The 23,238-nt window shown below is 37.2% G+C and overlaps 1 protein-coding gene across 2 annotated transcripts in view; it reads left to right on the top strand.

The window, feature by feature from the left end:
* Positions 1-22,910, top strand: part of ABCD3 (ATP binding cassette subfamily D member 3) — a 75,517-nt gene extending 52,607 nt beyond the window's left edge. Inside the window, exons 11-23 of one of the 2 annotated variants that reach the window (XM_047084496.1) lie at positions 389-458; positions 548-645; positions 758-849; positions 2,433-2,524; positions 2,606-2,681; positions 2,809-2,872; positions 8,773-8,850; positions 8,957-9,022; positions 9,119-9,208; positions 9,683-9,802; positions 16,260-16,364; positions 19,316-19,372; positions 21,335-22,910. In XM_047084496.1, coding sequence (XP_046940452.1) covers positions 389-458; positions 548-645; positions 758-849; positions 2,433-2,524; positions 2,606-2,681; positions 2,809-2,872; positions 8,773-8,850; positions 8,957-9,022; positions 9,119-9,208; positions 9,683-9,802; positions 16,260-16,364; positions 19,316-19,372; positions 21,335-21,412 — 1,086 coding nt within the window. In that variant the 3' untranslated portion in view covers positions 21,413-22,910. The remainder of the gene's footprint in view (positions 1-388; positions 459-547; positions 646-757; positions 850-2,432; positions 2,525-2,605; positions 2,682-2,808; positions 2,873-8,772; positions 8,851-8,956; positions 9,023-9,118; positions 9,209-9,682; positions 9,803-16,259; positions 16,365-19,315; positions 19,373-21,334) is intronic. The other variant, XM_047084497.1, reaches the window with a different exon arrangement.
* Positions 22,911-23,238: the final 328 nt, after the last annotated feature.

Genomic DNA, 23,238 nt, shown 5'->3' with positions numbered 1-23,238 from the left:
AAGCACTGAGTGCCAATCTAAGCAGCTAGTGTTTTACCTAAATTAGCTCATCCTTCTGTTTTGTTGTTGTTGTTTTGGTTATTGATCATTTTCAGCATATATGTATCTGACCATATTCTGAATACAATATTATGTGCAAATAATACCACATTATCATTTATATGTGATTTCCATTCTGTTTGCATAAAAATGGTTTCATAGAGTATTTGTGTGGCATCTACTCTGTGATCAGCACTGTGCTCAAGAAAATGTGATGTACAGTGTAATCAGAGATCGTAGGCACTCTAAATATTCATGGAATAAATCTTATAATTTTTTTATTTTTAGGGTAGATTCATATTTTTATATATGTACAAAATATATATGTTTTTGTTTTTGCTTCTGCCAGGTGGAGCACCTACATAATTTCATTTTGTTTCGGTTTTCTATGGGCTTCATTGATAGCATAATTGCCAAATGTAAGTATGCTTTAAAATGGATAGTGGAATGAGATTTGTGGAAAAAATGAAGTGTTATTAATGTTTCAATCCTAACTGTTTCGTGTCAGATCTTGCCACTGTCGTCGGTTACCTGGTTGTCAGTCGTCCTTTCCTAGATTTGTCTCATCCTCGACATGTCAAGAGTACACATTCAGAACTTCTAGAGGTAAAGTATTAGTAACCGTTGTCATAATAAATGGAAAATTTCAATATAAAAACAAAAGCTGATTTTTAGTCTTAGAAACATAAGTGAAAACCAGTATTTATTTCTTTTTAAGGATTACTACCAAAGTGGAAGAATGCTTTTGCGAATGTCTCAAGCTCTGGGTCGGATAGTTTTGGCTGGCCGTGAGATGACGAGATTGGCCGGGTAAGTAAGATTAGTAATGATGAACAAACAGTTGCAGAGAAGTTTTAAAACTGTGTAATACTTAATGATTGTGCCCAGTTGAAGTTAAGATAAGGGGCAACTGAAGTCCCGTTTCCTACTCCTGGAAGCTGATTTAGGACCTTTAAAGAAGATTTTTCTCTGATAGTAAACTTTTCATGTTTGCTTAAGACAGCTGTTTTGAGCCTTCAACCAGATTAGTGGTTCTCAAGCTGTGTGCTCTACAGACACTAGTATTCGATAAGTTGGGAAATGTTAAGTCATGGCAGTCTTTTCTTAATTTACAGAAAATTAAGTTAATGAAGAGAATTTTCGCATTTGAACTTTTTTGTCCTCCTCTGTACTTTTTTTCCCCATAGGTCTTGTTACTGGCAACCTAGCAAAGGATAAACACAGATGAAGTTGATTTTAATGGGTAAAAAGTAAAAAGTCACTTCGTGGTGTCTGTGGCTGCAGTTGTAAATATGGTCATACTGTTAGGTGAAATTGTTCTTAGACCATAAAATGGAATTAAATATTTCAGTATTTTAAGCTCTAATATAAAGGGCTTGGTATGGTGTAAAAAACACCATCATGTCAAAAGTACTTCTGAAGAAATTGGATCACATCGGATCCTTCCCAGACCTGTGACCCATCCGCATGTTTCTTCTTTCTTTTTCCTTATCTTCTATGGCAGTTTAGGGCTTCATTGCAAGATAGAGGAGATTGTCTACTGCTATGAGGAGTCTGTTTCTCTTGAGAATGCGGACACTCTTCTGCTTGTTAATAACTTTTCTCATGTCTTTATGGGTTCATGGTAGATGGGGTGCTTCTGTTCCTTTGGAAGGTTTCTGCTTGATTTTCACTCTTTTGATTCTTTGATGCAGATTGCTTTCTCTTTGACCGTCATGTTATTTTTATTTCCTCAATGTCTTGGCGTTAGCTTTGATTTCTCTCTATTGCCACAGTGATTTCCAGCTAATATTAACACTTCATCTTTTCTCCCTTTTGAAGTAGGAAAGAGAGAAATCTTCCGTATTTGTCCATGTTTATAGGAAGGTAGCAGGCATTTTGGCATACTTGTAATAAATGCCTTCCTCAGACGGAGAAGCTAACTATACTTGGCATTGTAGCTCATTCTAGCAGGAACTCGGTCCATACTTCCTATGTCTAAGGAATGCACTAGTACTAGTCCTTAGTCTACTAGTCTAGTATCTACTAGAAACTTCCTTAAAATTCTAGTGGCATACAACTTTCTTGTCTCACCTGTTAAAAGAAGTAACTATGTGTTGAGGTGGGGATCCTATGAAACCTCTTCCCTTATCCTGTTCCTGTTGTCCTACTGAAACATAATAAAGCATGCATACACTATTAGCACTCTTACTTTCTGATGATAAGACGACTTCTTTTAGGTTATTTCATTTAAACTAAATTATAATTTTGGAAACTTGAGTTCAGTTTGAATAAGTTTTGAACTTACACAATGTCATATGTCATTACATCTCAAATAAATAACAAAAATAATAGAGATATGATGGCCTTTGGAGTTTTCATTAGGACTTTTTTGTGTGTGTGTTTTTTTTTAGTTTTACTGCTCGGATTACAGAATTAATGCAAGTACTAAAGGATTTAAATCAAGGCAAATATGAACGCACCATGGTCTCACAACAAGAAAGGGGTAAATATGAATGCACTGGGCCATATAGTTTAAATTTTGGCTGACATAATGTGGTGCTTTAATACTTATTTTCCACTTAAGGTATTGAAGAAGGAACACAAGTCATTCCCTTGATACCTGGTGCTGGAGAGATCTTCAATGCTGATAACATTATAAAGTATGTATTGAAAAGTTCTTTAGCACCATAAACATTTGCTAACTGCATAATAGCCTTTCTCTTTCAGCTGCATTTGCTTAGTATTTAATGTAAAATTTTAATTTTTTTTTATCAATTTCCTCTGTAGATTTGATCATGTTCCTTTAGCAACGCCAAATGGAGATATCTTGATTCGAGACCTTAATTTTGAAGTAAGTTTTTAAATGATTGTATAAAAGCTTAGATCAGATTCAGAATGTGAAATGGAAAACTGTTTTCTGAATATTTAAAATAACTGTAAGGCTTGTCTTAGTCTCTGAATCCGCAAAATTGTTTTAAAAAGTAAGTCTTTGAAACACTTAGAAATCTATTTTTCTTAATTGTCGGAACTTTAAAGTTTCCTATATTACTATGAAAAAATCTTTTGCAAATGAAGTCTGTCTCAAGAAAGCGATAGAAGGTATAGTTACTTGTAATCTCTAGTGAGGAATGAATATTTAAGCATGCAATATAATTTTATTCTAAGTTAAAAAAAAATATGGTTTGGTATTGTTTTGACCGTGCAGGAGGGTCTATACCTATACAAACAAAATACAGAATTTGTTATAACTGAAAACATGGAAGAGCAGCACAGTAGCACTGCAGTAACATCTCATGCCAAGTGAATAGTGCTGCTGAGTCAGTGTGGTCTGTTAATCAAATGGGGATATAGCAGATGCCATTAAAAAGAAGAAGCAAAGATGCATAGTTTTGTGATTTATAAGACATTCCCAGACCTGAGGAACTATAACTATTAGGTTATATGTCTGTTACGACTTTATGAATAGTTTAGATCTAAAATCTTGTTGATTAGTAACAAATTCCTATCATGGAGGCTGTCTCCCCAGGTCTAGATATCATTTCTCTAGAACAACACTGTCCCATTGAACCGTCTGCAGTGATGGAAATGTGCCATGTTTGCTTTGTCCAATATAGTAGCCACACTTAAAATTTAATTTTATTTAAAAAAAATTTTTTTTTTCAACGTTTTTTATCTATTTTTGGGACAGAGAGAGACAGAGCATGAACGGGGGAGGGGCAGAGAGAGAGGGAGACACAGAATCGGAAACAGGCTCCAGGCTCCGAGCCATCAGCCCAGAGCCCGACGCGGGGCTCGAACTCACGGACCGCGAGATCGTGACCTGGCTGAAGTCGGATGCTTAACCGACTGCGCCACCCAGGCGCCCCAAAATTTAATTTTAATAAGTTAGATCTTTTTTTTCTTTTTTTAATTTTTTTTTTTTAACTTTTATTTATTTTTGAGATAGAGACAGAGCATGAATGGGGGAGGGTCAGAGAGAGGGAGACACAGAATCCGAAACATGCTCCAGGCTCTGAGCTGTCAGCACAGAGCCCGACGCGGGGCTCGAACTCACGGACCTCGAGATCATGACCTGAGCCGAAGTCGGCCACCCAACCAACTGAGCCACCCAGGCGCCCCAATAAGTTAGATCTTAAATAGCTACATGTGACTGACCTAGTGGCTACCATATTGGACAGCACAGCTCTAGAATTCTTCTCCACATGCCTACATGAGTGGCCTTCTATAATTTGTTTTATGTGGAGTGTCTTTTCAACTACTTTCACTTTAGAAATGTCTGATAGTTGGGGCCCCTGGGTGGCTCAGTCGGTTAAGTGTCTGACTGCGGCTCAGGTCATGATCTCATGGTCCATGAGTTCAAGCCCTGCGTTGGGCTCTGAGCTTTCAGCTCAGAGCCTGGAACCTGCTTCAGATTCTGTGTCTCCCTCTCTCTGCCCCTCCCCGCCCTTCACTTTCTCTCTCTCTCCCTCTCAAAAATAAATAAACATTAAAATAATAATAAAAAAGAAATGTCTGATAGTTGATAAAATAAGTATCATTACTGGATTTGTTTTGCAATTGTTATAATCTTCAGCAAGTCTTCGATTTTGTTCCTCTTAGTAATGTATATTTTTTAAGTACATCCCCACTTTCTCTTTAAGGAACTATAAAAATGAAAAATGTTAGCTATGCAAAGTACTTTGAACTTATTTGACAATGAGTATTATATATTACCATATTTATTTTCAAGCCAGGAAACACAAGAATACATAGGGAAAGTGTAAATATAATTGGTAAATAATGAATGACTCCCAAGTATCCCAGAAGTGTCTCATTTAATTCTTGGTGTGCCAGTCATTCATTGTGATGTGCTCCCTTGGCATAGTAGGTAGCCACCTACCTGACTTGATTTCAGGGATAAAGAAGAGCTCAGAACCCCATTTTTGTTACACCAGGGTGAAGGAGGGCCATGGGATTTCTCCAGTGAAGAATCCTCTTGGCCCTTTCTCCTACTTTCCCTCACTTTGTCTTGATGCAGAAATAGATTACACCAACAATACAGATGTATACTTGATTAAGCATAGTGAGAATGGATTTGGGATCTTTACGTACAGATACACGGAATAGAAAAGATCCCGATTATTGTCTGAGGTATTACCTACTTTGTCACATGGGTATCATGCTAAAGGTGTCACTTTCCTTTTAGTCCTGAAGCCCTTCTTTTTAAAGTCCCTATGTTTGGATTTAATAAACTTCTGGCTAGTCCCTATAGCTTCACTTTTATAGTCTCAGAAAGACCATTACTTTTTGCTCATATTTTGGTTTCACTTGGAAAGTCTTCTGAGTCCCTAGTTATGCCCCTGCTTGTGTTTTACTTTGTGACCATGTTTCGTAGGACCTGTGATCTCTCCTGTTGATTCTTATTTTGTTTTCTCTTCCAATGGAAACTGTTTCTTTGACTTGTGCTCTTTGGGCCTAGTGTAATATATTCCTCTTCTGTCTCTCTCTGAGTTAGGTGTTTTAAGTTAGACTTGGCTTTTTCTCCTTTATTTCTGTCATTTTCCTTAATGTAGCCTTCCTTTATTTAACAAACATCCTTTACTTCTTTGTAACCTTTAGTTATTTTCTACCCATTTGGCTTACTTGAAAATAAGGATTCCTTTCTCCTGAAAAGAGGCATAATAAAACAGACTTGGCCACCAAAAAATAAATGTTTAATGCTTTATGATTATTTTGTCTTTTGGGTCACCTAATGACAAGATAATATATACCTCCTTAGGGTAGGGGATTTTATCCCTCATTCCTTTATAAACTCCCCCACCACAGATGTATTTATCCATTCAGATGTAGACTGAAGAGACCCTCAGAGATTAAAGACTTGTGGATTATAATGTAGGCATTAAAATAGTACTTTGTAAGTTACTCAGATTTTTACTTTTTTAGTAAGGCACATTTATAATGTTTGAAGAAGCCTGTGAATCTTCATAAGCAGCATACTTTTGTATATTCTCTTTTTTACTTAAATCATATTTATGTGTATAACTGTTTTTGATGAAGTCTTATATCTGGGGGAATATTTTATTGGTAAAAATATAGTGGTACAGAGCACTTGTTGACCCCTTGAACCGATCCTGGAACCTCAGTAATTATAGTGTTATTAAGAACTTCGTAACTATAAAAGGCCATAAGTGAAAGTTACCCTTGTGTTTTAGTCTTCATTTAAGCTGGGGTGGGGGGACATTTTTATAAATCTTTACCATGGAAAAATTATCGCTGGCTTATCATGACTGAGTCATAATCGGAAGTTTGCCCACCATTACCAAAAGCCATGGGGGTAAAGTTATGGCTGAATCCAAGACATTTGAGCATAAGAGAGTGCTTACAGATGTCTGTAAGTCTAATTATTATTTTTACATGTCATTATAAATTTGGTTTTTGGATTTCCTGGCATATTGCACCAAATAGAGTGGAGAAGTATTGGATATCAGTGAAAACCACAATGAACAGTTAGGAACAGAAGAAGGTCTATATGATTGATATGACTCAAAGCGTAGTAGTGGGGAACCATTTAATTAACAGCCCTGAACTTTAGGAGCTCCTAAGGAATCACCATTATAGTAAAGTAAAATTATTATATATAATCAGAAATATTCACTATATTCAGTTTCACAGGAAAAGGTAATAGGTAATTCCTTAGGAAGTCCATCAAAAAGATTCTTTAAAAATAACTTCTCGGAAAATGGGATAGTTCATTTTTCTGGAAAAATCATTCAGTATAGTTCATTCTCTAACACTGAAGTACATAAGATGTGGTGTTTTATTGTAGATCAGTTATGTGGTAGGCTAGTCATTCTCAACCATTTTTAGAAAGAAGCTCATTCTTTTGTTACTGTGGTAAAATATACATAACGTACAATTTATCCCTTTCTACCATTAAATTTTTTTATTGTGGCAAAATGCACATAACGTAAAATTGACTCTTTTAACCATTTTTTTGTAAACAGTTCAGTGCCATTAAGTTCATTTACAGTGTTGTGCAGCCATCACCACTAACCATCTCCACAAATTTTTATCGTAACCAACAGAAACTCTGGACCCATTAAACAATAATTCCTGATTTCCCACTCTCCCCAACCCCTGGTAACTACTATTCTACTTTACGGATATGCCTATTCTAGGGACCTCATATAAGTGGAATCATACAGCAGTTGTCCTTTTGTGTCTAGCTTATTTCTTGAAGTTTCATCCATGTTGTAGCACGTGTCAGAATGTCCTTCCTTTTCAAGGCTGAATCCTATTCCATTGTACATATAGTCTACATTTTGTTTATCCCTTCATCCTTCTGGGTTGCTGCCACCTTTGGCTGTTGTGGCTAATGCTGATGGCTCTGTGTTTCATCAGAGTAAAAGGCAGTCCTTTCAGTGGCTCCCAGTGCCCTGTAGGATTTGCCTGCACTGCTTTCCACCAACCTCTTACTTCTCTCAGCTCTTTTCCTACTACTCCTTCCTCCCTCTCAGTTTTCTCAACATCTTTTCTGTTTTTTGACAAGGATACGTACATTCCTGCTTCAGTGCCTTTGAACCAGCTTTTTGTGGGTAGGGTTAGGCTAGAGCAGTCTTCCTCTAGATAAACTCCTAATTTACTCCTTTCAAAGTTGCCCAGTTGTCATTTCCAATGAGTCCTGGTCTGGCCACCTTAAAAACGTAACCTCCCCTAACCGCTTCCAAATTTCCTTACCTTGGTATATATTTTTTTCCATAGCACTTATTTTCTAGGATACTATTTAGTTTACTCATTTATTGTGTGTATTCTTTATTTTATGTCTCTCCCACTAGAATGTAAACTGGTACGGGCAGGTTTTGTTTGTTTTGTTTTTTATTCATTAGTATAGCTCCATTACCTAAAGCAGAACCTGACACTGAGCATTCTATAAGTATTCATTCAATTAAGTAATAAGAACATAAGGCCTCAACAGTTAAAAAAATTTGTCAAAGGCAGGTTCCACAGCTAGAGTAACTCTTACCTTTGTTGTCTCCTTTCCTGCTGTGATACATTGCTCTGTAATGTTGTGAGCTGAAATTCTAACCCAGGTTTCTGATTCTTCACAGGGTTGATTAACACTTATATGAGACCATAAGCTCAGAACTTAACCACTCTTGATTACGCTTTTTTCATTTAACTTTACATCATTGCAGAGCGATTTGGTGGCACTTGTAAATATTAATAATGCATATATACTTCTAAGAATCTGATCTGTATAGAAACATTTCTCACCAATGCATAAATTCACTCACTGATTCCAGTTCATTGCAGTATTATCTAAAAGATCAAAGCAAAATGCAAAAGACCTAACAAAAAGGAGGTAGTTAAATAAATCAGGGTGCATTCTTAGAATGGAATACACTGTAGGCATTTAAAAATAGAATGGGAGGAATCTGAGTATACTGACTTAGAATATTTGTGATATATTATTAAATAATAACATATAGAACATACATAGTATGATTGCTTTTTTTTTAAAACATATACACATATACTTGTTTTCAAGAATTCTCAAAATTTATAAGCTGCAGTCATTGACTTTTAAATGAAAAAAGTGAGTAAATATTGACAGTAAACAAAAATGAAAGGTCAACCAAACCCTCCACTGCTTCTACCTATTATCACATTTATAGACAAACTAGAAAGCTTATCGTTAGCAAAGAACAAATCGACTCAAAAGAAATGTTCACTGAGTATATATTCCCTATTAATTCATGGACTGATTTTCAGGTTCGATCTGGGGCCAATGTTTTAATTTGTGGTCCAAATGGCTGTGGGAAGAGCTCACTTTTCCGTGTTCTTGGCGAAGTAAGTACAAATTGGCCTCAAGATATTGTAGTCTTGTTTTGCCATACAATCTACTACATGGTGAAATTTATAATTGCTCCTCTCCCCCTTCCTTTTCCTTTTATAGTTATGGCCTCTTTTTGGAGGACGTCTAACTAAACCTGAGAGAGGAAAGTTATTCTATGTTCCTCAGGTAAGACCTTGTTTATTTTGTAATCTTTGATTTAAAGATCTTTTCATTTATTTTTAAAGAATTCACTTATAATCATTTTTGCTCTGCCACTATCAGAGACCTTATATGACCCTTGGAACACTTCGAGACCAAGTGATATATCCCGATGGAAGAGAAGATCAGAAAAGGAAGGGGATATCTGACCTAGTAAGGAAATGCTTATGGACTAGACCTACTGGAAATCCTCCATATCAGATTCTTTATCTTAATCAGTTAAGCATTTTAACTGCCAGGTAGTTTATCCTAGCCTGAAAAGCCTTCTAAAACCTTGTCATTAATTATAACTTTCCAAGTTGAGGTAAGATGTTAACTACTTTGCTTAAATATGGTTTGGTGAATTTAACCTTGTCTTTAAACTATTACTTTTTTTTTTTCATTGCCCTTATCTTTTAATTATATGCAATAGTGTTATTCTCTTTAAGCTACCACATATGTCAAAGTTAGCATAGATAGGAAGTAGAGGATTTAGGGCTATCTTTGTGCCACATTCTTTTGTGAAATGTGCCCCTTTAAGTAATATTGGCAGTAGAATTACAGCAATTCTAGTTTAAAAAATAAAGCAAGCTAGAGAATGTTGGTTTACATTAAGTGTGATTTAATCTTTAATCATTTTGCTGAAAGGTACTAAAGGAATACTTAGATAATGTCCAGTTGGGTCATATCCTTGAACGTGAAGGAGGCTGGGACAGTGTTCAGGATTGGATGGATGTCCTCAGTGGTGGAGAGAAACAAAGAATGGCGGTAAGTTATTCTTGGACTACATTGCATGACAGGGCAACTGATTGCTTAGGGTCACTCTTACAGTCCAATATTTTGATTAATCAAGGCGCACAGTTTTATCTTAATCTTTTATTTAGCAAGTATTGTTGAATGGATTTGTTTAAATGATAATAGAAATGCTTGAAAATATATAACTTGCATGTACATTTAGAAGTCTGAAAAATCCATAAATTTTCTAATTATATTACTGTTAATTCATTGGGGATTAATTAAAGTTGGGGAAACTTTCCATCACATTGATCCTGGGTTATATGGTAGTCCGAGATGTCTTATATCTTTTTCCTGTTGACCTCTCACTGAAGCTGTTCTTTCTGAAATATCAGAAGGTAGTAGAAATCATCCACTCTAACTTTGTTCCCACTTTATTCTGTTCCTGCCCTTCCCTCTACCATTATGTGTGTCCTGGTTTCAGGGCTCAGTATCTGCTACCCAAAATTATTTAGATTTCTTACATTTTCCTAATATGAAGAAGGGTTTGCAAGGAACTTTTAATTTTGTGATTGTCTAAACTTATTCCTGATCAAACTTGACTACAGGACACTGCATATTAAGAGTGATACCTTGAGTACTCTGTTAAGAGGGATAACTTTTAAAGAGTCATTTTCTAACCCTGCATACCATAGTTTGCACAGATCCAGAGGAATTTTTTTTCCAGTGTGTTAACCTTGTGGAAATTAGAACTGTGGCTAAGGAAAAACAGTAAAAGAAATGGCTTATTGCTGAATTGCTTACTCATTATCTTTAGATTCTATTCTCCCTTTTCTGTTGCCTCCTATTCCCTGATACTGCATATTATTTTTCCCAAAACATACCCATTCTATATGAACTTAATAGTGATTTGTCTGGCTAGTGCTATAGCATAAGATTAATTGATAGAGTGAAGAATGAGTCATAAACAAAAGAAAAGAGATGTCAGCCACACTCAAAATGGAAATTGGGTGGTAGGAGTGAGAATTTGAAGTGATTGGGGTTTCTGGAATCAATTTAGTAGATGACTATAGAAATAACTGCAAGTCAGTAGAGCAAATTTAAATTCTTGTTACCATGACTTCAAAGAAGATGTCCAAGATTCACAAATGGACACAGTATAAATCCAGAGAAAGAAAAATAAATGTGCTGAACTAAGAACTCTATGTGTAGGGTACAGAAGGGATAGTTCTTCTTTGAAGATAAGACGTTCAAGGTCTGGAGGAGTGAGAGAATATGTTAGGGAGAGGACAAGGGCCAAAGAAGGAGCCCTGTAAAACCAGATGAGCCACTCTGGAGCGCCTGGGTGGCTCAGTCGGCTAAGCGTTGGACTTCGCCTCAGGTCATGATCTCACAGTCTGTGAGTTCGAGCCCTGCGTCGGGCTCTGTGCTGACAGCTCAGAGCCTGGAGCCTGTTTCAGATTCTGTGTCTCCCTCTCTCTCTGACCCTCCCCCATTCATGCTCTGTCTCTCTGTCTCAAAAATAAATGTTAGAAAAAAAAATTAAAAAATAAAATAAAACCAGATGAGCCACTCTAGAGTTGGTTGGGAAATGGAGGAGCTTACCCATGACAGGGCTGCACGACCAAGCCATTGGCAGGTGTGTTCTGTGTAGACCAGTGTTTGCAGAACTGACTGTGAAATTTAAAACCGAGCATATTGCTTTGCTACCTTCAAGAGGTTTGTGGGGAGAGAGAGAAGGCTAATGCAACAGATGTTGATGTTGGTGAAGTTGGGCGAAGAGTTTTTGTGTGGTCACTTTACTGTTCCTACAGTTCTGGGTAGGCTTGAAAATTTTCAAAGTAAACGAGGGAAGAGAGGACATAATTTTTATAAGTTATAAAAATTATGATTTTTAGGAGTAATAAGCTTGAAAGGTCTAACCACCCCAAACAATGAATCTGTAAGAGTGATGGTTGGTATAAACAGATGAACCAAAAGAACTTTTGGGTAAGGAAAGTCACATTTAAATTTGAGGGAATGGAGTAATACCTTTGAATAAAGGGAGGTCTGGTGAACACATTTCTAAAAGTTCCTTGAAAAAGTCAGTATAAATGTAGGGAAATGAGATTATTATTCCATGATCTTAGTGAAAAAAACCTTAATTATGGTATAATTTTCACAGAGTTCACTATTAGCTGGGAATCTACTCTGTGCAGGCACTGAGATAGGTGCCTGCCCTTGATAATTGAGTGAGGAGATACAGATATTCTCAGCTATCTCACACACAAGGCAGTCTTCAGTTACAGCTGTAAGGAAGGTGCACTGGGATAACACGAGGGAAGGATTGGTTTTGCATGGCAAACTCTATCTAACTCTACTGACAACCCTGTCAGTTAAGGTACAGACAAGGGAAAGCCTTGCAGGCTACTGAGTGGCAGAACGGAGATTCAAGTGCAGGTGGGTCTGACACCAGAATTCTTGCTCTTTTTTTTTTTTTTTTTTTTAAGTTTATTCATTTATTTTTGAGAGAGAGAGTGGGAGCGGGGCAGAGAAAGAATACCAAGCAGGCTCCACACTGTCCTCGTGGAGCCCGATATGGGGCTGAAACCTATGAACTGTGAGATCATGACCTGAGCTGAAGTCAGATGCTTAACTGACTGAGCCTCCCAGGCGCCCCCAGAATTCTTGCTCTTGACCAATATGTGATACAGCCTCCAGTGTCCAAGTGGGCTGTCTGTCCAGTTCTCTTCTCTCACTGTCTGTCACAGTCTCAAGTAACATCTTCCTTACCTCCCCTGCACTTGTTTGGGCCCAGCCATTACCAGCCAGGGTTGCTCTACCCAGTATCGTAAGTTGCAATATCTTACTTCTCTGATTGATAGTTATCTTTCCTACTCCTCTATTCTTGTTCTTCCTATTTAGTAAAGTTTTTTTTTTAATTATGAAAAAGTATGTATGATAGAAAAGTTGGAATATTTTTAAAAGTATAAAGAAGGGCCAAAATCCCCTTACCAGAGATACCATTGTCATAAAATTTTTAGTGTTTTTTAAATCCATTTTTGCAATTCTTTTTCTTTTACCTAATTGGCAACTGTCTCCTTGCTTCAGACACCCTGATATTTTGAATATTGACCCCTCCCTTTTCTTATGATTGATAAGTCTCCTTCTGACTCTGCCTCCTTTCTGTCCAGTACAAACTTAATAATCCAGGTCCTGACACATAGAAGGTACTCAGGTAGTATTTCTTAAAGGAATGAACAAATGATCCCTTCCCTTTAACTTCCTTTCCCACTTTTTGTTTCCTCTTATTACCTCAACCTCAGCCCAAGAGCAGTTGTTTGCATTGGCGTTTGTGTACATAGGCTCCTGAGCACAGCTGAAAGATCAGAGTGACGGGGGTTGGTACCGCCACGCTTTCATGGCTTCCAGTCTTCAGGGGCTCACAGCATGGTCGGGCGATCATTTACTTACTTTTGCCCCTCTCTCTTATTTTCCATGAGTATCATTTATAAACTACCAATCTCAGGCTTTCTACCCCATTGCCTACTCCATGTCTCTCTGCAGAACAGCTCAACTTCTCCTCAGAGGAGAAAGAGAAGCTGTTATGTCAGTGAGATGACAGCTCATTTTTATTGAGTGCTTAATAGGTGATAGGCGGTAGGCTAAGCCCTCTCCATTCAATTCTCACAAGTCCCCTGGGGCAGGAACTGCGGAGCACCCCATGTTTGGAGGAAGGTGAGCTATAGCACAGTGAAGTGTGCTGCCACACAAGGCTGGGGGTGAAGGTGACCACCGAGGCATAGGCAGTGGCGTGTCCAGCTCAGATGGCAGTACAGCTGCAGGGGTCATGAACTTATTCACGTCACGATCTCGTACTGTGGGATCAAGTACTGATGGCGGAGTGGGAGAGAGACACGTGAGAAAATCGCTACACGATGTGCTGGGTGTGGTGAGGTAGGTATGCAGAGACTTCCATGGGGACACAGAGGAGGGGCATTTGTGGAATGCCTTTAGATAACCAATCCTCTTCATTGAGCTTGCACTAGGCTGCCCTGACCTCCCTCATTCTGTCTGGAGGCTATGTCATCCTTCCTCTTGAGAAAAGTTCAGTGTCTCCATGTTTTTGGACCCTCTCTCCTCTGACTTTATCATATTCTTTCCTTCGGTTATGCACATGTGCAGACACACACCCTGTATTCAATCTCTTCTGGTCCTTCTCTTTCAGAAAGACATTCCAGGTCTCCCTGATCTAAAAGGCAAACTCAGCCTTAACCTCTGTCGTCTGTACCTTTCATTCTCTGCACAGCTGAACTTCTTCATAGTCTATACTTAATGCTTCCCCTTCCTCACCTCATCAAATAGATACAAACCCCAAGAGAGCTGCTTATGTTCTGGCCATTAATTTATCAAATATTTAAATGTTTCCTTCATGCAAATATCGAGTGTACAGTAGTGATTAAAATAATCTCTGCTTATGCAAATATACTAGCCTAGAGGAGTAGACAAAGAAACAAGACAACACACAGTTCAAAACCTATGAAGCACTGCAGAGATGTTAAGGAGTGACCTGCTTAGGTTGTGGGACAGGGGTCAGGGTAGGTTTGAGGAGGTGGTCTAAACAGAAATTTCAAAGATGCGAGAAGCAGAGTGCGGTGCGGTGTTTGAGACATAAGAAAAATGACATGTGCTAAGCCTCTCTGGCCTTAGACACCTGTGTCCTGGTCATACCTTGGCCAGAATGTGGAGGTTAGAAAGTAAGTAGGAATCCGATTATGCAGGGTCTGTGGGCCATGCTAAGGAGTTTGGGTTTTGTTCTTAGTGAATTGAGAAGTTGTTGAAGGGGTTTAAGCAGAAGAGTGAAATTCTTGGATTTACATTTCTGAAGAATCCTTCTAGTTACAGGGAAAATGGATTGGAGAGGAGTGAAAGAGGAACTAGGCCATTTTTGGTCCTCTAGGCAGGAGAGGATTGTATTCTGGGCTGAGGGCATGATTTTGGAGATGCAGTAAAGTGAGTGGACTACAAAAGACTGAAGGACTTACTCGAATGGACTAAAAAAATGAGGGGTAGGAATGTGGAAGGAAGGAGAAGAAGGGAAAGATCAAGGAGGACTCATGGCCTTCTAGGTTGAGCAGCTGTTTGATAGTGTGATTTGCTGAAATGTTTAAGATGGGGGTGGAGTACATGAATGGATTTTAAGGGGAAAATCAGATAACTAAGTAGAAATATCAAAGAGGAATATTTTTTTTTTTTAATTTTTTTTTTTTTTCAACGTTTATTTATTTTTGGGACAGAGAGAGACAGAGCATGAACGGGGGAGGGGCAGAGAGAGAGGGAGACACAGAATGGGAAACAGGCTCCAGGCTCTGAGCCATCAGCCCAGAGCCCGACGCGGGGCTCGAACTCACGGACCGCGAGATCGTGACCTGGCTGAAGTCGGACGCTTAACCGACTGCGCCACCCAGGCGCCCCCAAAGAGGAATATTTATATATCAGTCTCGTAATTAGAAGGATGGGCAAGAGATACATACTGAGAGTTTACAAATGTAAATAATACTTGAGATAATGAGATTCAATGAGATCACTCAGACAATGTAGGAAAAAGAGGAGAGGACTTAGGAATTGGCCCTGAGGAACCCCAACATTCAGTGGTCCAGCAGAAAAGAAAATGCTGGAAAAGAAACTGAGGAAGCAGCCTAAGAAGTGAGAAGAAACGTTAAGACTATGGTTTCACTGTTACTTTCTCAAGGAGGAGGAAGTGGTCTTCTGAGTTGCATGTAGCAGAGAAGATAAATTGGGTAAGGATGGAAAAGTGTCCATTGGTCTTGCAACATGGCGATCGTTGTTGGGGGCTGATGACCAGTTGGAATATCTGTTAGACAAAGGATCAGGGTAAATAATTCCCAGAAAATAAAATATGTATGGAAAATAAATGAGCAAATGTTCAGCATTTTTGCCAATCAAAGAAATGGAAGCTGTAACGATCTTGATGTTAATTTTTACTTACAAAATTTGCAGAGCCTTTAAAAAATGAGCACACCCAGTACTGACCTCAGGGATATAAAACGGGGGCACTCAAAAATAATTGGTGGAAATAGTAATTGGCAGCTTAATATCAATTGCCATGACTAAGGTAACAGAATATTTAGAAGTAAACACATATTTGCACTTGAACCATCTAGAGTCTGAATTCCAAGATTTGGTTACAATGTATACCCTCTAATCTTGTTTAGAGAACTTTCTCTGATAGTTTAAAACTCAACTTCATTTCACATCACAGCTTAAATGTTTTGATGAACTCTTAACAGTATTTCCCATGTGTTACATTTTCCCCTTTGTTTGGGAAGACAGTAAACACAGGTTTTTTGATATTGTTTCTGTTTTGGGAAAACATTTTTTGAGTTAAAATAATTTTTGTACTTCTTTTACAAGACTAAGTGTAAATCTAGTTGAGCTTACTAGTTTTTGCATGTTGTGATTACACAAAATATTTCTTTCTGTGCTTCAGATGGCAAGGTTATTTTATCATAAACCTCAGTTTGCCATTTTGGACGAATGCACAAGTGCTGTGAGTGTGGATGTGGAAGGCTACATTTACAGTCATTGTCGAAAGGTAAGCACTTTAGGTTCTCAGTTTTAGGGTTTGTGTCATTCTTCTCTGTGTACTCTGTGTCCAGCGAAATATCTGTCCAAAGAGAAGATTTCAAGTTATTAAGTAACAAAATTACTATCAAAGAAGGATGTATCCACTGTAATAAAGATTTCAAATGATAATTAGTAGATATGAATAAAAGAAAAAGAATTGTAAATGATTTCTGTATATAATTCTTTAGCCGTATCTTTGTTTCAAATCTAATAGTATATTTAAACTTACTTCCAACTTTCTTACCAAAGTTTCTTTTGGTAGCCCTTTCTTTAAGTAGCTATTGAGTGGTTACTAGCAGTATATCCTAACCATTCGCAGCATTGTGTAAGTAAATGAAGTACAGGAGTCTTTTAACAACTTGTAGCTGTTCTTTGGGGGTTTATAGTACATATAAAAGGTCATATCGCATATTTACAATGTGAATTCCTACCCATCAGTGTTGGTACCAGCAGCAGCAGCAGCATCTCCCGGGAACTTGTTAGGATGCAGACTCTCTGGCCCTACCAAGTCAGAGTCCACATTTTAACAAAATTCTCAAATGCACATTAAGGTTTGAGAAGCATTGGCATGATGACAAAGGAATGCATGTGCTACATTCATCTTTGTAGGAAGATTTTCATTACTGATTTTACTTCTGTAATGGTTTGTTTTCTATTCTTGAATCCGTTTCAGTCATTTATAATTTCTCTATGTATTTGTTCATATAAACTTTCAGATTTATAGGTATTGGAGGTATTTATAGGTATAGTCCATTTGATCAATGATTTAGAGGCTGGTAGTTTTGACCATGCGACTTCCCCTTACATCTAGTTGTAGGCTGTAAGTCCCCACATAAGATGTGATTCTCCTATAAAGCATAGATTCCATTTAAAAGAAAAAAATTCTTATGGGATTCCCAGTTGATAATTTAACTTATACTACTATAACAGCAATTGAATATGTATAAGTATGAAATCAAGTATGAGCCCCTTGAACTTAGAGTGGATTTACAGCCACAAAACTAGTACATTCACAAATTAAGTACAGACAAAACAGAGTTTCAATTTGGTAACATTAAAGAGACCTCTAAATACTGTTTTGCTGAAACCAAACCACTGGTTTAGGATTTAATTATGGAAAGATACAGTCTGAGGTCCAGATCTTATATTTTGAATTTTGTTTATGTATCTTCAGCAATTCTAACAAAAAGAATGCTTTCATTAAGTTGAGATCTGATCCAATTATTGTGGAATCATAAGAATAAATAATTTCTGAAGTGAGCTCTCAAAGATTAAATAAATGTTGTACCACTGAAATGTATTTTATTAGTAACTTATTTTGTCATGCAGTGTCTGACCAATTTGAGAACCTTTCCACGTGACATCCAAAGTCACGGCACATTAGAAGTTTTAAGTGCTGTCACTTTAAGTAATCACTTGGTACCAGCAGAAGTATAAATCCAGACTTGGGCACTTAAATCTCATGTCGAAATGATCCGGAATGTACTTAGGCTAATTTTTAAAAAATTATCAAAATGAAAATAAAATTAGAACTCATGATGGAATTTTCTGGATATTCTGGCATTTATCTCTGTCAGCCTTGAGAGATCCATTTTAGGAAACCATGATCTAGAGCAGAGTTTCTCAGTCACCACTCTTCTGACATTTTGGGCTGGATAATCCTTAGTTGTGGGGGGCTCTCCTTTGCGTTATAGGATATTTGGCAGCATCTCTGACCTCCATTCATTAGATGCCAGTAGCTCTCTCAGTTGTGACAATCAAGAATGTCTCCACGACATTGCCAAGTGTCCTCTAAGGGATAAAAATCCTCCCGTCCCCAGTTGAGAACTACTGATACAGAGCATATGTAGTTATATTGATTAGTGTTTTGTTTTTAATCTTTATTACAGTCTAAATCTTTGTATACAGTTTAAAAACCAATAAGCTTTTTGGGGCGCCTGGGTGGCTCAGTTGGTTAAGCATCTGACTCTTGATTTTAGCTCAGGTCATGATCCCAGGGTCGTGGGATTGAGCCTCCCCCCGCCCCACTCCCATGTTGGTCTCCGAGCTGGATGTGGAGCCTGCTTAAGATATTCTCTCTCTCTTGCTCTCGTTCTCTCTCTCTCTCTCCCTCACTCCCTCTCTCCTTCCCTCCCTCTCTCCCTCCCCTTCTACCTCTCCCCCACTCATGCTCACGCTTGCTCTGCTCTCTTGCTCCTCTCTCAAAAAAAATTAAAAACAAAATAAAAAAATGAAAACCAATAACCTTTTAAAACCACAAGATTTTTCATTATTTTGCAGCAAGCTCAACTGGGTAGCCAAACCTTGCCTGAACTAACAAAAGATATTTAAACTCTTAGACGTCTCAATGTCAGTGTTCTTACATCCTGCCACAGAAACATTCATGTGTTTAATTACAGAATTCTTTCCCAGAACCCTCCGGTGATGATACTACTACTTTTCCAAAATCTGAATTCCAAGACCTATTCCAAAACAGGGGTTCCAATAAAGGATTATGATCCTGTATTTGAAAAACAGATGTACTGTAGACAACACTATATTATATAGACTTAATTTTCCTGATTTTGACCTTTTGCTATTTTAACTGTTCTTGTACCCTTTTCATATATTTTTCACAGTAAAATAGGAAATGTGTTGGGATGTATATTTTCTGCTCCATACAAAATAGTATACTTAATGCTAGTACCTGTTGTTTTTTTATTTTTAAAGACTTTATTGATACTTGTTTTTGTTATGTGGTCAGTGGTCAGTACTTTGCGTTACCTTGAACATCGGCGTCCATTGTAATTTTTTCTCTTTCACATTGATTTTTAACTATAGCTTCTGAACACAGTCATTTTAATAGCTTAAAAATATATACTACTTTAATTTGTGATTCTGTGTTATTGATGTAAACCTAAATCATTTTCTTTCTATTAGGTCGGCATCACCCTCTTTACTGTGTCACATAGAAAGTCTCTTTGGAAACACCATGAGGTTTGTATTTCTTAACATTGAATGGTATAGGGGAATTTTATCTTATTTAAATATGTGCATTCAGGTGGTTATATGCTTTTAGATTTCTTGGTGTATGTTCCCTTTTAAATACGTACCTTGAAGTACAAAAGGTGATTCTATTTCAGGTATATAAAATAAAGTCGGTTTTTCTTAAATATTATTGTAGTTGTCAGTTTTGAAAGTTCTAATACATATAAACAAGCCTTCGTTGTATTTGAGAGATACTAGAAAACCACTTGTGGTTCTCTGTTTTTATAAATGACTGTTGTATAATAACTGACTAAAATTTACACACCCTTATCACAGCTATTGCTAAGTAAAGTTTTTCTCACTACCCAGTATTGGCAGGAGGGGAAAGAGTCTCGAGGATTAGATGGCAGAAGGTTTAGGGACATTTTTAGTGAGATCATGGCTATAAAGGGGAAACTGAATAATGTCGGCTGTGTTTACCATTGCACTGTAACAAAATAGAATCATTAAGTAGTCGCTATAATTTACACAGAGATGGCGTGAGGTTTGCACTGGTACAATACCCTATTTATTCTGGTGCTTAAGCAGAGCCATTCTCGGTGTGGCACTTCTTTTCAGCTCTTGATGTAAGGTGATCACACCCCAAACTAAACCCTGTTGATTCATTTTCCCTCCCTCCCTACTTTCTTTTTCTCTTTCTTCCTTCTTTTTCTTCTAAATGATACATTTTAGGTAGAAGAACGGGTTTGAGAAAAATTAGAACAATGGTATAGGGTATCTTGTGCCTTAAAATACATACCTCATGGAGCAGCGTTTTCACCAAGTACTGGGCTACATAAATGTCCTTGAGGGATACAGAGTACTGTCTTTACCCCCAAGAACCTTATGGTTTATGTGATCGTGTACAAATGATCAAATGAAGAGCATGGGATTTAAAGTCAGAAAACCTGGGTTTAAGCACCACTGTTTCTGGCATCAGTTGCTTCCTTCATTAATAAAGTTTCTTATCCTTGCCTTCCTGTCTCCTAGATGACCATGAGGATCAGAGAGATAGCCTCTATGAAAGTGTTTTGTGAAAAATAATGGAATTCTGTATAGCTGCTTGACTTTTAAAGATTCTTTTTATGATCTTATGACATAATTTGACCATTTTTTCATGAATGAAGTGAGAAAGTGAATAACAAAGCAGTTTAAAAAATGTCCAGGCCTTTGTGTTTTCTCAGGGGTTCGTAAACATTACAGCCAGAGGGCTGTGAGAGGACTTGGGCTTGATTTCCCCTCTTTTTCTGGTGGTGCACACAAGCAAAACATCAAGAAGTGATTATGTGAAGGAGGGGTGACACGTTACGATGTCAGAGGCCACAATAGCTAAGAAATAACAACATAGAAGACGGAAAAACAAGTCCTTTCTGTAAATAAAAAGCCACTAAATAAAACAGAAGCCTTTGTAACTGCCGTCCTAAGTGTCTTCAGTGGATAGGGTATATAGGAACTCTGTATAGCTCTTTTCCTCCTCTGCTAAGACCAAGAACTAACAAAAGCCTTAAGTTAGAGGTCCCACACTGATCCAGGAAACCAGATAAAGGAAGTATTCAAGACTGCCCTGTTATCAGTGTGTTTTTACACAACCAAGATCAGATCCTTGTTTTTGTGGAGTTACAGAAGCATTCTGATTTGTAGGAGGCTTATACATTTGGTTCCTTCAAGATAATAAGGAATTCTGGTATTTTAGTTCTCATAAAGGAAAGTACTATATCCACTCCAAGCAGAATTATATTGTTGCTATTTTTAAAAAAGATAAGACGTCTTCATTTAGTCTTATTACCTTTCTGTGTATAAAACTTTTGACGGTTTTAGTAAAGCTTAAAGTAATTCCCAATCGTACTCTTGCATAATAACCTCTACATAAATTGCTGACAAAAAGGAAATTCTCTTAGTCATTGATTTTTCTCCCCTGCTTCTTTCCTACAGTACTACCTGCATATGGATGGGAGAGGCAATTATGAATTCAAACAGATAACAGAAGATACAGTTGAGTTTGGCTCTTAGAATCCAGAGAGCTGTACTGCTTCAATGAATTCATTACAGAACACACTTAGGAATTTACAGTACATTGTAAAATAAAGTTGAGCTTGTTTGTTTTTAAACAAAGCAACAAATTAGCTATGAAATGATTGAGAACAAGTTGTTACAATTAATATTATATAGGAGATTGCTAATTGTGTATATGTTGGTTTAATTATTAATATGTACTAAGAATGTCCTTATTCTTGTGGTTAAAAACCTGCCTAAATTAAATTGGGCTTAAATCAGTGTAACCTGATTCATCCTGGGATGTAAACCATTTGAAGTCAGCTAATTTGACTTTGATGGCTCTATCTTTTCCTTCAGTGAAGAACCCTATTAAAAACTGGGGTCATCATTTATCCTGTTCTAACAAGATAGTTTTGAGTTTCATTTTCTTGTGCTCCATGATAGTGGGAAACAAATCAGTGTATTATCAAAATGTACAACATCAATGCATAATAGCATTTATTACACGGTGGCAGATTTCTTTAGCTGCCACCACTACACTCATTCCTTGTATATGTGTCTTGGGGTACATTTGACTCCAGGAAAGCCATTTGAATTTTCTTTGGCTAAATCATAAATGTGCCCCTCTCAATCTGCAGTATTGAGTTGTTTTGAGGGTTCTTTGTGGTGATATAACAAAAATTTGTGTGCAGTCTTGCTTACAAGGGGTGGTTACTGTGTTTCACACCTGATCTTCCCAGTGTTTGGGATATTAAAACACAAAGTCCTTATATATCAAGCTCAAGGTCTTTAAGAGTGTTAGATTTTTAAAAAGAATCGGATGGATTTGTGTATGGTGGAAACCCATTCATTAGAAGTATGGTGGTTACACGGCATTAAACTCTGGATGAGCCATAGGAATGCACTACAGGAAGTAATGCACTGAGTATGCAATGTTATCACTGTCTTTGACCGTGATTTTATGTTGGAGAAATATGTTATAAATGATTATGCACATGGGTGAATTATGTTTCTTAGGCACTGGTTTATCTCTGTGAATCTTGAATAGCTTTTTTATATTTGGGTTATTATGTTGAACTATCCTAAGAGAAATTGATTTCAGCTCACCAAACCACATTAATGACTTGTATTATTTGCACAGGGAAAACTGAAACTGAATATTATCAATAAGCTAGATATGAAATCAGTTTTATCAAACTAGGGTTTAGAAAGGGGTGTTTTATATTCTTACTTCTGTATAACCGATTTTGGTTTTTTGCAGAATTAACTATGAGAATCACCGGCTACCAAAGTAAAACTTGATGTACTGATTCCATAATACATAACTTTCAGTTTTTACCACTCTCTTTGGCAAACTTGTATACTTACTTATTTTCTGTTCAGATTAAAAAGAATCAGATATCCTGTACAACCTTTGCTTGTTCTTTTTATTCTCCTATCTCAAAACTGGGTAGTTCATAACATAGTTCATATAATCTTGACTTGAAAAACACAAAAATAAATTGACATTCAGAAATCTCTTTTAGCACCCAATGTCTCTTTTAAAAAAGTTTTGTTAAATTTGATTTTAACAGAATGAATTTCTCTTTTAGAAAAACCACCATGACACCTTCAGTGTATCAGGGCACCTGGCTGGCTCAGTTAGTAGAGCATGTGACTCTTGATCCTCGGGGTCATGAGTTTGAACCCCACGTTGGATGTAGAGATTACTTAAAAAAAAAAAAAAGTTAAACTACAAACTTTAGTGTACCTCACAAATGCTGCCACATAACCAGGAGACCTTAAAAGATATCAGTCCTGGGAAAGATTTTAAGTTACGGAGGAAATTTTAGATTTTCAGA

This window comes from Lynx rufus, unplaced genomic scaffold (genome assembly GCF_022079265.1).
Source record: "Lynx rufus isolate CCGP_SWC_20201006 ecotype Redwood Valley unplaced genomic scaffold, mLynRuf1.p SCAF_2, whole genome shotgun sequence".
NCBI lineage: Eukaryota > Metazoa > Chordata > Mammalia > Carnivora > Felidae > Lynx > Lynx rufus.
The sequence above is the reverse complement of the archived record's forward strand: the minus strand, read 5'-3'. Positions and strand labels throughout refer to the sequence as shown.